We start from the raw sequence: 15,767 nt of genomic DNA, 5'->3' as shown, positions 1-15,767 counted from the left end.
GGGCCCGAGGGGGGCCCAGCAGGGAGGTGGCTGTTCTGGTCCCTACTTAGAAAGACAGAGGCAAAGAAATTGTTAAACATGTTAGCTTTGTCGTCTGGTGTGACGACCAAATTTCCCAACGTGTCCTGCAAGGCTATATCAGCCTTATGTCCTGCTACCAAGAACCCTAAAGGTCAAATTCTCTCCCACCTATTAGACACATAAGTGGACTTAGGTGCCTAAGTATGAGCCTATTCCACTGTGCTCAAGTCCATGAAAAACTGTCAGTACAAAAGGTGGGCAAGTGTTGCTTCTCCTCACTGTTTTCATGTCCTAACTCATTCTCAACAGATGGGGTATAATGAAAGTAGATCTATTACTGCATTTTCAGGGACTCAAATAGAATTGAACAGAATCACACTTAGGCACCTGAGTACACTTCGATGCCTAGCAGGTATGATAGAATCAAAGTAAAGTCTTTCATTTGATTTTTAAGTAGTCATGATAATAAATAGGATCCTGAGGTGTAGGAAGACATATCTGAATAACAACTGTCTGAGAAAAGAAGATCTGACAAGATGCTGAATATTTCTTTTGATGTGGTTAGTGTCATTTCCTACATAAAAGCTATAGGAGTTCAAAAGCCATAGCAAAGACACTACTCTCAGTACTAAAATGGATTTCATAGCGGAAAAAGTCTTGGTGATTCAACTGAGGGATAGGCAAAATAATGTCTAACTTACCAGTATCAAGCATGAAGACAAAAAGAATGATATCAGTTCTTTCCAAAAAGTAAAAAATAAAAAAATAGAAAAAAAAATGCACAGAACAACAAATGGGCAGATAATGCCCACTATTGTAATAAGCAATAAGACTCCATTGGAGCACACTGAGCTCTAGATAATCAGGATAGATTAGGGCAGTAAGGAAGACTAATATTTTACAAGAGTGTCTTGAAATGGAAAAATATTAGAAGACCAAAAGAATAGAGGACATGGGGTAGAAAACTCTGAACACAGAAACAGCAGAAAACTTGGACTCAGTGGCTATTTTTCTTTGGTCACTCCAACACACACACGTTTATGCTATTGACACAGCTCCCTACCAGTCTGGTACAGCATGCCAGTCTGTGAATATTCCACCTGTACTCTGAGCACCGCATTCAATGAGATGGCCTGCAAGACTAGAAAACAAAACAGACTTTAGTGACTAAATATGATGAATAACAAGCTGTCACCAATCTAAAAATATAATAGTACAATTTCAGCAGTTAAGTAACATAAGGAAAAACCTTTAGACCCTCTCCTTAATCTTAACCTCTGATGCTGTTTGATAGATGTAAATCAATATTTATAAAGGTAACTAAGGAGTTTGAATGTCCAATGTAAGAAACATTAAGAGACTTGATCTTCAGAGGAAAAGAAAAATCAAGACTTCCTCAAAATCAGGCTCCTTTAATGCGTCTCAAGCTTAGCACCCAAAAATCAGTACTCACTTTTGAAAACCTTAGCCTGAACACAATATTTGTATCTATCATGCTGTTAATAACTAAATGAAGAAACCCCAACAACATTATTGTTTAAAGCACGACTGTCCAACTTCTGGGCAGGCAGGGGCAACAGACCTGGTAGGGCTGCACACCAAGCATACCACAGACTCAGGGGACCGCATGCTACATGGGCAAGAGGGCACCTCCCCTCAAATCCCTCCTACCATGTGGGCTGCCCTGCACTCCCCCTGCTGCACACAGTGTGAGCAGGCCAGTAGGGCTGTGCAATGCTTCAGTCGCTGATTCAATTCGGAGATTTGGCCTGATTCAGCAGCCAAATCTCTGAATCAAATCAGGAGACCGATTAATCTCTCTGAATCAAATTGGAAGCCTCTGATTTGATTCAGAAAGATTTGATGATTAGGCCATAGACACAGTTTTATATGTTTTTTCTACATACCTCGAGGTACTAGGCATGGCTTGTGAATGCTAAGATGGTGGGGCAGATGGAGCGTCCCACGGGAGCACAGTGGGGTCCGCCACACGCTCGGTGACAGACCCGGAAGTGGACCAGTCAGTGACTGGTGCCTCCTGGATCTGGTGGGGCACCCGGGGTCCCCCTGCAGCTGATCACCAAGCCAGGGAGTTGTGGGGGAGGGGGGGGGGCCTGAGTACTTAGCAGCAGACCTGGAAGTGGACCAGAAGTATTTCCAATCCACTTCCCGGTCTGCTGCCGGCCGTGTGGGCTCCCCCTGCCCCCTGTGCTCTTGTTGGACGTTCCATCTGCCCCACCATCTCAATACTCACAAGCCGTGCCTGGTACCTTGAGCTATATAGAAAAAACATATAAAGCTGCGTCTATGGCCAAATCACTGATTCTCCAAATCAGAATCGAATCTGCAGGTTCGGATTCTGCCGAATCAAAATCAGGACAGTGATCCGAATCAGCAAATCGAATCACTGTCCCCCAAATTGGGCCGAATACAAATCCAAATCAAATACCGCCGGCTTTGCACACCCCTATAAGCCTCCTCCATCCCTCTCTTGACCGCACTTGGCAAAGGAGGGGATGGACGGGGAGGAGCAGAGAGGCAGCCAGGCCAAAGCCCATAGGCTGCATGCTAACACTTTGGGGGCCAGCTGGACAGCCCTGATTCAAAGGATTGCACCCTAAAGGGATAGTATTCTTCATTAGTGAGTATGTACTATGTGTCTGAAAAATAAACTAACACTATTTTTTGTATCTAGGATATCATTATATAGAAAAGGATTACAGATAAAATAGTGGTCTAACTGCAACCAGTGGTCAACAGCAGCTGACTTTAATGGAGCTAGAGTCACCCTCCATATTTACCTCTTAAGCAATAAAGAGTTCAAAAATAACGTTAATAGGTTCACTGAGATCATCATATAAGAGTACCATGTGTTTTTCTTAAACTGCAAGGGACATTCTGATTACTTACTTTGACTTCTTTCATAACACAAGTTCATCAGACTGAATCCAGTAATTCCTGAACCTAACTTTACACGCTATACTTCTTTTTATCATAAAAGAGACAGAAAAACATTATGTATAAACTTTCTTGTGTTCATTTCTTACATTTTTTTTTAAATAAAATTCAGGTTTCAAAACTGCATATATTTTTAAGACCTCTATTAGTAAACTGCAGCATTCAAACAAAGGTATTGAGTAATATGAGCTCCCAGGTATTTTATCTATTGACGTTCACTTGCCTTCACTTTATGTTAACTGATAATGAGTTTATACATTTCTAATACCTATTACTTACCTGCCAGCTGCTAATAAGTCAAACTCATCCCTGTTCCAGCCAAACTAAAAGAAAATACAACTACATTATGCACATACACACACAAATTTTACACATATATGTACACAAAAGAAAATTCATTGGATATTCTGAGTAATAAACCATTTAAATTAGATTTCTACAATAAACCATAAAACCATCTCATTGGTTAATGGAGGTTACAACCGTCCCTATATAACTGTGGCTACAAAGAACTATTTTGCCAAAATACTGTATTAATCTTCCTCAGTCTTATGCACCCACGTAAAAACAGTAAGAATTTAAAGTTTTGCCTTTGAATTATCAATGACTAGCCCACCTCAGAACTTGAGTGTATTAAAGGCATAAATAATAATACTGTTTAGCATATATTTCCTGCCATGCCACTTAAGTCAATACATTATTTCTAACCTTTCAAAATTGCTAGTGAGAAGGCTACTGACAATCTTCCTTAAAAACTGGCATGGCTTTGGTATTTTTTTACCGGGCTAGCGCATTTATCAATCAAATTTTAACATAACATGAACTATTCATTGTTTCTCATTTAGAATTAATAGAAAAGACAATAGCAGATGCCCAACTAAGACACAGACTACTTTAGAGTTAATAATGCACTTAAGTCTGTTATGAATAGAACAACAAGTAGTAATGACTTAAACCTGAAATGGAAAGTCTAGCTAGACATTAGGAAATATTTTCTAAGCATGGGGTCAAAAATGCAGTAAACTTTAAAATGAACTATTTTTAAAATATATATTCACACAAACCTAGCACTATTTTACTGTGCATCAATAAGAAAATTAAACATTCCAGGGTGTGTGGTCATAAAGATATATAAGCTATTCAAATATTCAAAAAACCATACATCCTGCCTTGTGTTATTTCTTGAAATTTGAACAATCTATGGCATGTCGCATAAAAGCTCAACTTAATAAAATAAAATTGCTGACTGATAGAAAATAGACCAGTACAAGAATTCATGAGTACGTTATAAATAAATAAACTATTAGCGCCCCCTTGTGGTAAATGGAAATTTTTGTTTCAACCTTATATGTTACAATTTAAATAGAGAAAAGAGCAAGGAAGAAATCTGGACTCTACTGAAGACAATGGCAAATTTCTCAGGGGATATCAATGGAACCTGGATTTCACCAAGTTGCTATTTAAGTACTTCAGCTAAAACACATTATTTGATCAATGAATCCCACATGGGACAAGAAAGTTTCCAACTGACTTCTAAACTTGCAGTAAGAACACTGTAATTTATGTATTAAATGAAGCTGGAAAAAATGTCATGTACCCAATGGTGAATTAATTTAATGTCAAATAATGGCCCAAAAGCTATATGACCTCACTATTTTTATCAAAATGCATGTACTAAATTAAAAAATACATGGTTACTAAATATTTTTAGATGTGTTCACAATACTATGAAAACAGCATTAAGATTATTTATTAAAATTAGTCCATACTTACAGAATGAATGAGTGGTCCTAATACAATACTGCTGTCAACACATCGGCCAGTCACAACAATATCAGCTCCAAGGTCAAGAGCTCTGCTTATTGGTCTTGCTCTAACATTATAAAAAGAAATGAAAAAACAAAAATAGTCTGAGTTCTTAATCTACATTTTCCCCCCAAATAATAGATTTTAAAATACATTGTAACAAATAATTGGATGTCATAGCTTTAATGTTCTATCACTCAAAGCATCCTCCATTATATCACTTTCCAAAATAATGCAGATCATCTAGTTCAGTGAGCACCAACCTTTTTGACAAGCGCATCAGAATTTGACAGGCATGCCTTGCAGTGACACTCCAATCCCATTCTCTTACCCGATCTGCCATTCATCCTTCTTCTTGCTGTGTGCTCCCTGCCTGATCTGATGCTTTTTCTTTCTGCTTCCGGCCCTATCTGGCGTTGTGCTGCCTATTCCTTCCCTAACCTACTACATTATAGATACACACACAGGCTGCCTATACCATCTGTGGTACCTGTGCTGCAGTATGTTACAGGTTTAGATCAATCTGCCATCACTTAAACCAGTTTATGTGTAATGTCTGTACTTGGCCTGGATCACAATGTCTCCCTTTGGAATGGACAGTTTGAAAAATTTAGCCAGGTGCTTTTCTTAAAGTGTTTTCCTTAAATCATCATGAATAAACCTAGGCCCCTTTTTGCCAGAAGACAAATTTAAAACACATTTAAAACACACTAAATCATCTTAATAGTGAAGATACAAATATCAAATGAACTTCAAGCTAAAAAAGGTTATGGCGATTTTTTTCTTTGCTTGGGTTAAAGGCATTCGAGACTGAACCCACCGGTCATGGATACTGAAAGCTAAAAGAACTTTATTGGGGGCTGAAGCATTAAGTCTGGGCTGGTAATCCCTTAGAATACTGAAGAAAAAGGGGACATAATTGATCAGTGTGCCTTGGGGCCAGCAAAAGGGGTCGACACTGTCAGGCTATACTAAGAGGGGAAAGACCCCGGGCACCCTGTGCAGAGCTCAGGTATAGACTGTCTAGCCAGTGGACCCCATAAAATAAGTCAATAGGAGATAGCAGCTATGCTACAATTGACTAGAGTGTCATCACCCAAGGGTGGAACAGACCTAGGTGCCTCCAGGTGGGGGACTTAAGACAATGCTGGAAGTGGATTTTCATAGATTCATAGATTGTTAGGGGCTCGAAGGGACCTCACAGATCATCAGGTCCAGCTCCCCCCTCACCCCGCTCTAAGCAGGAAGACAACAGGGGTCAAGTGACCCCAGCAAGGTGACTGTCCAGTCTCCTCTTGAAAACCTCTGGGATAGGTGACTGCACCACTTCTGGAGGGAGTTTATTCTACTGTCTGGACACCCTGACTGTGAAGGAATTTCTGCTGGTATTAAGCCTGAAGCGGCCTTCCAGGAGTTTGTATCCATTGGTCCTGGTCTTCCCTAGGGGTCCCCTAGTAAACAGTTGTTCACTGAGCTCTTGATGCACTCCTCTGATATAGCGGTAGCCCACTATCAAGTCCCTTCTCAACTGGTCGAAACTACAAGCCGTAAAAAAGCATGGCTAATTAAGTAACCCATTAGCTGTGTTATCCTTTTACCAGATGATTGGCAGCTTGGTAATCCTGTCAGATCTGGCTGGTGCATGGATGGGGTGTAAAGGGAGGAGAAGCCCTGAGGACCAGCAACTCAACATACTCATGAGAGCAAAAAAATAAATAGCCAAGGCTCCTCCCTTTCTTCTAAAAAGATCAAGAGGTAACTGGTGAGTTGGAGGGTATTCCCTACGAGCCTGAGTGAGAGGAAGTCAAGTGGTCTGGCCCTAAGAATTGGCGTTCAATAGACGTGAGTGCTTCGTCCCAGCAACCAAACCGTGTTGGGCACAGCCGTGCACACCACCCTTCATTGCATTACTGACTTTTGCCCAACACTCAATTTAACTTTTGCTTGTTTGGGGCTATATCTAACTTACTCCTTTGTTTCATGTTAAGTGGAGGGAAGCTCACTAGACAGGCAATTTTTGTACTCACAAATCACTAGGAAAGAACACTATATCCTAACAGAGTTCTAAGAATAAAACTCTCCTTTTACCACAACATATTGGACAAATCCTGCACTTCACTCTCACCCACAGCTTTACTTGCAACAACTGACAATTCCTCCAAATCATGAGCACAACTACGGGTACATGCCTCTCCCCACCTCCACATGAAAACCCCTCCATTAACCACACTGAACAGAGATTTTAGAAAACTGCACCATCAAACATGTACTACACCTCCGTTACATAGATGACATTTTAATCACCTGAATTGTACATCTCAAATTCTATAATTTGTTTCCACCACAGCTCAGACAACTTGTATCAAATTCTCTCTGGAATATTCCTACACTAATCAACTTTCTAGTCACCACAATCCATAGTTTGGATAGCACCCTATAAACTAGTATATGCAAAAAAACACCCCAGAGACCACTACACTTGCATCTGAAAAACTTGCAATCATCCCAAACACATTAAGCAAGCTGTAATCTATAGCCAAGCCTTCAGATACCACTGCATCTGCTCTGAGGAAAACACCTCTGACATCCACTTCACTAACTTAAAAACTGCCTTTACCCAGCAAGGACACTGAAACTGAGAAAAAGGCCACATCTGTGAACAAGCCTCTTAAATACACCACAATAACCAATTACAATGCAAAAAGAAAACCTCTGCTGACCATAAACCCATGGTTGTCACATATCTTCTCACGTGGGTATTTATAAGAAAGCTCTTCCATTACGGCCTATACTTGAAGAGATTCAGACTTTGAGAGAAATATTCCCAACTCATCTGCTTCTTGTTTCCAAACAACCTCCAAACCCTGCCCAACCCCAGCTGACATACAGACATCAAGTGGAATACAATCCTGCCTTAACAATAAATGCAAAAACTATCAACACATTTCCATTGCCACTACAATCAACATTTCCAATACCAGAACTATCAGAAGCCCCAGATCCTACACATCTATCCCAGAATGTGATATAATTTCATCCAATAAACCTAGTGTCTCATGGAAACTATGTGGGTGAAACTAAACAGCTCCAGAATGAACTTACACAGAAAAAAATGATAAAGGACAGAAACATACAATCATCAGTAGAAAAACACTTTTCACAGAATAAACACACTCTTCTACCCACTGGGTTTTACACTGCTTCCACTCACCCTCATATGCAGGGATCAGACCCAGGGGCTCATACCACCTCCACCAAGCTCCATGTGCCAGGCTCAGGCCCTGCACAACCCTATTGTCATGGAGCGGGAACCTACGAGCAGCTGTATACTCGCTAGCGCCCCCCTGCCGTGCTAATTAGGCAATCCAGCACCCTCAACTCGCCCGCCATGTCTTTGATCTTAGGTTCAGTATGAGAAGCTGCCTACTTGCACCTATGACACCGTGCTGGTATTACCTCTGTTCCAAAATGGGGTGCTCTCACCCCAGCCTTATGGGCAGTGCATGCCTCCGACCTCCCCTTATAGCACGCCCCAAGCCTTGCCGCTCTTCCTGGATGTCTTCCTGGACGTTGTCTGGTCCTGCGCCCTACTGGCACCCTCTGGGCTGGCCTACAACCAGCGCCCCTTCTCTGGCGTCTCTGGGCTTAACCCGTAACCAGCGCCCCTTCTCTGGTGCCCCTGGGCCTAACCCGCAATCTGCGCCCCTTCTCTGGCATCCCTGGGCTTAACCCGTAATCAGCGCCCCTTCTCTGGCGCCCTGGGCCTAACCCGCAATCCGCGCCCCTTCTCTGGCGCCCCCCCCGGGCTTGGCCCCCTTACCTGGATTAACTCTCTATATCAACTGGGCTCAGGCGGCCTAAGCCCTATCTGGCCCCTGCTGACCCCTGCCAATGATGGTTGTCCAACTAAGTGTGTCTCGGTAGGCTCAGGCGGCCGGAGCCCTACCTGGCCCCTTCAAAGTTCTGTCAATGATGACCCTAACATCAAGTGTGTCCTGTAAGGCTCAGGCGGCCGAAGCCTTACCTGGCCCCTCTGGTCCCTAGGGCTCCCCTGCTGGTACGGGGACCCTCCAGACCACTCTTTAACCTGCACCTGTCTTGGGTGCCTGTCAATGAAACCTGCCGCCCGCCTTGGGGTGGCTTGATCTAATATGTGGCCCACCTAGGGCCTCTGCCGTGCCTCCCACGCCCGTTGCCCCCTCTGGGGCCTTTGCCACACCTCTCACGCCCGTTGCCCCCTGTGGAGCCTTTGCCGCACCTCTCGCGCCCGTTGCCCCCTCTGGGGCCTTTGCCGCGCCTCTCCAGCGCAAACCGCTATGCCCCACTGGCACCACTCGCTGTGCCCCACTGAGCACCGCGTACCCCCAAGCTGCTGGGGAGCCCCCGTGAGGCCTCCTCACATCCCTACAGCCTCACCCAGTCCTCCGGTGTAACCATAACAAGCCGTGAGCCACGCGGCTACAACACAAGCAAAAAGCCCACCGGCTTATAACACAAACCACACGCAACGCTGGCTCTCACCAATACCTTTCTCAGGTCTCTCCCTCTCCCCTCGCATCATTGCAGCGGTCAGACTGCCACCATAGGCTCTGCTGCTCAGCTCTCCGCTGCAGAGCTCCTGCTTGTGCAGTGGCCGGAGGGGAACTGCCCCACGGGCTCCAGCCTGAGCTGTTATAACGGGCCCGGCCCTGCCCCCTTCCGGTCACCTGACCGGCTGGTTGCCACAGCAACCCGCAGCTGTGCTGCTCTGCTGATTGACAACTCTCCTCTTATCCTTTAAGTCACAGGGCACCTCCATGCCCCTGTGACACCTATACCACCTCTGCCTGGGTCTATATGCCAAGACCAGGCTCTAGAGTCCCACTGCTGCTTCCACCAAGCCTAATGTGCTAGGATCAGGTCCCAAACCACCCTGCAAACCAGACCTACATGGATGAAAAGGTGCTGGAGACCAGATCTGGCCCATGGACCAGGGGTTGAACACCCCTGCTTTAAGCAACTGTCTTAATTTACATCTGGAATTAAATAAAAGCCATTGTTTTATTTGTTATATAGCTGCACCTGCTTCTTTCCCAGACCTGAGGAAGGGCATGTCTCTTATCTCTCCCAGCTTTACAGTTGATCCAATAAAAAATATCTCCAAAAACCCCTTGCTTCTCCCATACTTAATTGTGGGCAGATTTTTTTTAAAAACATATATGACTAGAGTGACATTTTCTTGGGGAATAGCTGAGAAACCTGAACTCTAACTACTCTACTGCAGTTAATCCTACAAGACATAGAGGTAAATTGGTGGACCTATATGGGAAATAGTACTGCAGTTTACATTATACCTGTCCTGTTAGGACAGATACTCAGGGTTAAAACTTTAGCAGCTTTCACCAGAAAAAAATAATAAAAATAATATAGATGTAGTCTCTTCTGTTTCTGTTATATTGGGTTCAAATATTTAAAGACCAGGAGTGATCATTTACAATATACCCTAACCTTCATGACCTAGACCACAGCATTTACCAAGCAAACAAGGATCAAGCCCCTAACTTCTGTGTAAATTACATTATATTTTGTTTACTCTGAAAATTAAACCAAAAATACTCCTCCCCCAAAACAGACTTTTGTCTGTCAAGACTCAAAACAGAGAAAAACAGTACTTGCAAGAAAAAAAAATAAAATAAAAACTTAAGGTAAAATCCACCCCCCAAATAGATGCCAAATACATATAAGTGCCTAAAAATATTAGTGTAACTTAGCTGAAATGTAAGCACCTAAGTCCAACTGAGCACCGCACAAAAATCCAGCCTAACTGCTTAAGCACCTGAGAATCTAGAGGTGGCTGAGTTTTCACTTATAAAGTTACTTAGATGTCTATTGTTCTGCTACTTGCACATGCTCAAGTGCAACAGCCTTCTTGGCTGGATGGAATAACTCAGCACCTAGCTCCTGGCTAAGGTTGCATGGGACTTACAAACTAGACTTCTTCACAACTATGTCCCTAAGGGGTCTAATCAAGTAGGAATGTTCAGAATGTGCCTAACATGTCAACAGCATTAAATAAAGCACAAAGGAAAGAATTAATTGCCATTTACTTTAAAAAACATGGCTTAAGGAGGTACAGTGGTGCATACCTTTTATATACTAAATTCTACACTTATTTTGGGTTGAACTAAAATTTGAGGAAGAATAGTGGAAGATATGAGCCCAAAAAAATATCACAACAGGTAAAGCGCTATCCTAAAATATTTACTAACCAGAAAGACAATAAATCTAATTTTGGAGGTTGTTTTAAATATGGAAAACATATATAAAGAAATCTTACATTAAATCATTTAACTTTAAAACTAAAATAATCTAAATGAAATTAGCAGACATAATCAATACCATACAAAAAACTTGTTAAAGTATCTCACCCAAGATATGCATTCATGCTGTGAATACCCTCAGGAAATGGCTTCCCACTCTCCATATCCACAATACCAGCTCCTTTTAGGTTATCTTTCTGTTAAAACATCCAAATCTATTAATATTTTATGGCATTTAATATAAATCCTTTAATAAACATCAAACAACAACAAAATGCCCATCTTATAGTTACTCCAGGCAATGCATTGCTGTTAAATACAAAGCAACATGTAAACTGGGTTAACACATACTATCCAATGAAAGATTCAAACTGTTTCCTTAGAGCTTTTGTGCAGACAGAGAAAAGAGATTCTGTATATATCTACAGAGTGCAAAGCCTCCCTGCACAGAGATATTCGAGGTAGCTTGGCATTTACTACTAGAACCAGAACCAGAAGCTCCAGAACTAGAAGCCATGTTAGGACAGCACGGAGCCTGGACTAGTTAACTCTGCACAACACTATCTTGCATTAAGTGAGCTTCAGTACACAAACTAGCACATTCACAGCTAGCTTGGAGAATCTTCAAATGATACTGCTTTGTGCCATGTAGATGTCCCCTTCAACATCAGTGTCCTATTTAATTCAGCTGTGATAAGCCCAAATAACTTATCAACTGATTATGTTAGAATTTCTTCAAATGTCCTTAAAACCTTTAAAACTGAACAAAATGAAATCATTTTTAAAGAAGTACCTCTGCTCGATCATGGTGCCTGTGAAGCCAGAAAGCCTAAGGCTAGCAAAGAAGCTAGAAGGGAAGCTAAGGTGCTACCTCCCTTGTCTCAATATCAGTTCAGTTTGGAGTCAACAGCTGACAGTTCATGAACTGTGGGAGAATTTCTCTTGGGTCACAATCACAAGGTTTGAACAATAAAAATATTCCTACATAATTGTGTTTTACTTATTTGAATCATGAACTAACAACAATTTAGGTAAGCTAAAATGCTGACTGCAGATTAGAAATATCCAAACTGCAATCACGACAGTCACCTCAGCAACATACCACAGGTGACATATCGATGCAACTGAGGTCCATGGCAAAACTCAGACTTGAGCAGGGTCTGGATTTAACCACAGAGGTCAAAGGGCCCCTGTAAAACTTCAGAATTTCTTGTGGACTATTCTTATGATCATATTTATAATTAAAAGGCGAGGGGGAAAAGTGTAATCTGCAGACCATACTCGCTAGACCACATTTTGGGAACCACTGACTGAAAGCTATATCCTGCTTTCTCCATGGCAGCAAGATTCTCTCTGATATACAAATGGATATGGCTCTGCCATACAGTGCTTATAGAAATGATGCATCTGAGGTTGCATCTGTTCCATTCTGCTGAACCCAGTATCACAAGATCTGAGGCAGGCCAGGTTACGTGCCATCAAAGGCATCTTCAAAACAACAACAGTAGCATGACACACTGCCAGAGGCAAGGGGGAGGATTCCCCAGAAAGTCTCCATGCCACACACAACTATCCACAGGCCAACTTTGAGTTGGAGTATATGCAGGGTGAATTCTTGACCCATAAAAATAGATAACAGAACATCTCTGTATTTCAGTAGGGCTAGGTTTTACCACTGGACTTTATTATTAAACTTTTCTTTTAAAACATTTGATCTACAAAAAGCATTCCTTCTTAATGCCCAACATTCATCATTATGTAGCATTTATGTTTTATCATTTACAAATAACTAGGAAAAACAAGATGTGTTTCTGAATTTTAAACAGGACATTTGAATTTCTGTTGTATCTAATTTCTAAACATTTTCCTCATCTCACAAAAAATGCTATTTTTTAAGATGATCAAATGGGAACTAGTATCCTTAGAAAAACTGAGTTGAACTACAGACAGAAGTTAAGATAGAATTCCTGCTCAAAGGTATGAGCTTCTAGGCTCATTCATGTTATTGTTTGTCTGTATTAAAATGAGTTGGTTTTGTTAAAGAACTGAAACACTAATCATGACTGGGTTCTTACAATGCCGTCAGAGTAACAAATGGAAAACATGATCATTGTCAGCAATTATGGAAGCAGTTATGTCTAGTTCCTTTGAGTACAATCTGATTCACATAATATACATGTAACTTTTGTGCATGACAAATACAAAATAGATTAAGGTTAGAAATGATTTTCCAATATAATAAAAGATTAGAGAAAAACAAGTAATAATTATCAAATACCTTCCAATAATATGAGTAAGGAGTTAGATAAAGCAAGGTGCTAAATAATACCACCTATAATAAATGTCACCTTTGTGCAGCATAAAAAGCCAGTCAAACTCACCACACTCTTAGTGAGCCATAAAACATATCAGTAAAATACCTCGCCCATTAGATCATCTCCAGCAACAACAGCTATTTTCAAATCAACATCGGCTCTCTTTGCCACATCTTGGAGGGCAGCAGCACATGCAAGTGGATTCACTCCACCAGCATTGCTAACCACACGAACGCCTGAGCAAGACAAAGAGTTTAGAGTTAAAACCATCATTCACATAAAAACCCCGCAAAAACATCCTGAAACATAGGATTCATCTCTGCATACTCTCAGGCATCTCATCAATTTTAATTATAAGAGTGTATTAAAAATACCAATTTCATTTAGACTGTGATTAAATGGGTTATATTGAGCCAAAATGGAGCGCATCTACACATGTAATTATGGTGCATGAATAAACTACAAAGTTTATTGCTCTGGAGTTAATTGCTCCTGGGCATGCTGTTTGAATGTGCACCTGGGAGCAATTAACTCCAGAGCAACAAGCTCTGCAGTTTATTCATGCACAGCACAGCACAGCACGTGGAGCCAGGGTAGAACAGCTCTGGCTGGCAGGGGGGTCTGGGGTTCAGCTTGCCAGCCCAGGGTTGCCTCCCTACCTCCCCTTCCCCCACCAGCAAAATGTGCTGCAGATGGGGCTGGGACATGAAGAAGCTTCAGTGTGGGTCTAGCCAGCAGGCAGCCCCCACAATGAAGCACCCTTGTGCCCCAGCCAGCCCCTCCAGCATCTACATTTGCCTTGCTGTGGAGTTATACATGTGTGCTGCTGTGAATAGTTTTTACAAGTACTATCCTGCTAAAGAGTAAATTAGTTTACTCTAGCCTAAAAGGGGCATACATGTAGACACCACAAGATTTACTGTGCAGGTAATTAGCCAACCGCGCAGTAAATATGTCATGTAGGCACATTCACGGAGTAGTTTATATCACAACCACTTCCATAGCAATCACAAGTTTTTCAGAATGTAAGGTCTAGGGGAGGGGTGGGGGTGAGGAGGGGCATTCGTAGTCTTACTTTTCCCAGCTTAATATTTCTAAAGAAAAGCTTCCAAAAGTGATGAACTATCCTGTTGTGCTACCATTTCTACTCCTAAAGAATTAAACAAGAGTTCTCACTGGTGTAAATTCAAAGCCTATTAATAATTAGAAATCTATATTTCACCAAGATCATTTTAGCAGAAACAACTAGTTACTCTAGCATAGTTTGTAATTGTATGATGAGCTAAGGAAAAATATAGCGTTATAGTTTTTTATTCTCATATTTCAGCTTTAGTGTGTCATGCAGAGATGCTGTCTGGCAAAATACTCGTACATTAAGCACTCTAAGTTTGTCAGGAATAAAGTACTATTAATCTAAACAATGAGAACTGATTTTGAATTTTTCAATGAAACATTAGTTGAAACTAGAACTGTTAATACGAAAAAGGTCATTTTAAAAATTTCATAAGGAAATATTTTTGGCAGAAAATTCTGCAATTGTTAAAAACAAAATATATCAATATGTTCAATATTTCATAGATTTCATAGACATTAGGGCTAGAAGGGACCTCAGAGGATCATCGAGTCCAGCCCCCCGCCCCAGGGGCAAGAAGTCAGCAGGGATCATAGGATCCCAGCAAGATAAACATCCAAATGTGTCTTGAAGGCATTCAAAGTGGGTGCTTGAACCACCTCTGCCGGCAGTTTATTCCAAAACTTGGGGGCTCGGACAGTGAAGAAGTTCTTTCTTATGTCCAGCCTGAATCGGTCGTGGCGGAGTTTGTGGCCATTCGATCTTGTCATCCCTTAGGGCACTCTGGTGAACGGATGTTCCACCAGTTCCTGATGAGCACCCCTAATAAACTTATAGGTGGCCACAAGATCACCCCGAGCCTGTGCTTTTCCAGGCTGAAGAGCCCCATGACTCTCAGCTTCTCATCATAAGGTCTGTTTTCCTGACCTCCGATCATGTGCGTGGCTCTCCTCTGCACCCTCTCAAGCTTCTCCACAACCTTTTAGAATTGGGGAGCCCAAAACTGGACACAGTACTCCAGCTGCGACCTCACCAAGGCCGAGTACAAGGGGAGAATGACGTCCCGGGATTTGCTTGAGAAGCATCTATGGATGCAAGCCAGCGTTTTGCCCGCTTTACTAGCTGCAGCATCGCACTGAAGGCTCATGTTCATCTTGTGGTCAATCCTGACCCCCAAGTCCCTTTCATCTGTAGTGCTAACCAGCATAGCACTACCAAGCCTATAAGCGGGCTGCAGGTTTTTCCTCCCAAGGTGAAGAACCTTGCATTTTTCGGTGTTGAACACCATCAGGTTCT

General features: G+C 42.0%; 1 protein-coding gene across 1 annotated transcript in view; it reads right to left on the bottom strand.

The window, feature by feature from the left end:
- The window catches only part of LOC109309691, a 113,637-nt gene that overhangs the window by 91,393 nt on the left and 6,477 nt on the right, over positions 1-15,767 (bottom strand). Inside the window, exons 4-8 of the mRNA XM_019534505.1 lie at positions 13,505-13,635; positions 11,193-11,281; positions 4,753-4,852; positions 3,259-3,302; positions 1,085-1,162 (exon numbers count right to left, since the gene is read on the bottom strand). Of these exons, the coding sequence (XP_019390050.1) occupies positions 1,085-1,162; positions 3,259-3,302; positions 4,753-4,852; positions 11,193-11,281; positions 13,505-13,635 (442 nt within the window). The remainder of the gene's footprint in view (positions 1-1,084; positions 1,163-3,258; positions 3,303-4,752; positions 4,853-11,192; positions 11,282-13,504; positions 13,636-15,767) is intronic.

Source organism: Crocodylus porosus, unplaced genomic scaffold (genome assembly GCF_001723895.1).
Source record: "Crocodylus porosus isolate Cpor-Errol unplaced genomic scaffold, CroPor_comp1, whole genome shotgun sequence".
Taxonomy (NCBI): Eukaryota; Metazoa; Chordata; order Crocodylia; family Crocodylidae; genus Crocodylus; species Crocodylus porosus.
Note: the sequence above shows the minus strand (reverse complement) of the source record. Positions and strands in the feature narration are given on the sequence as shown.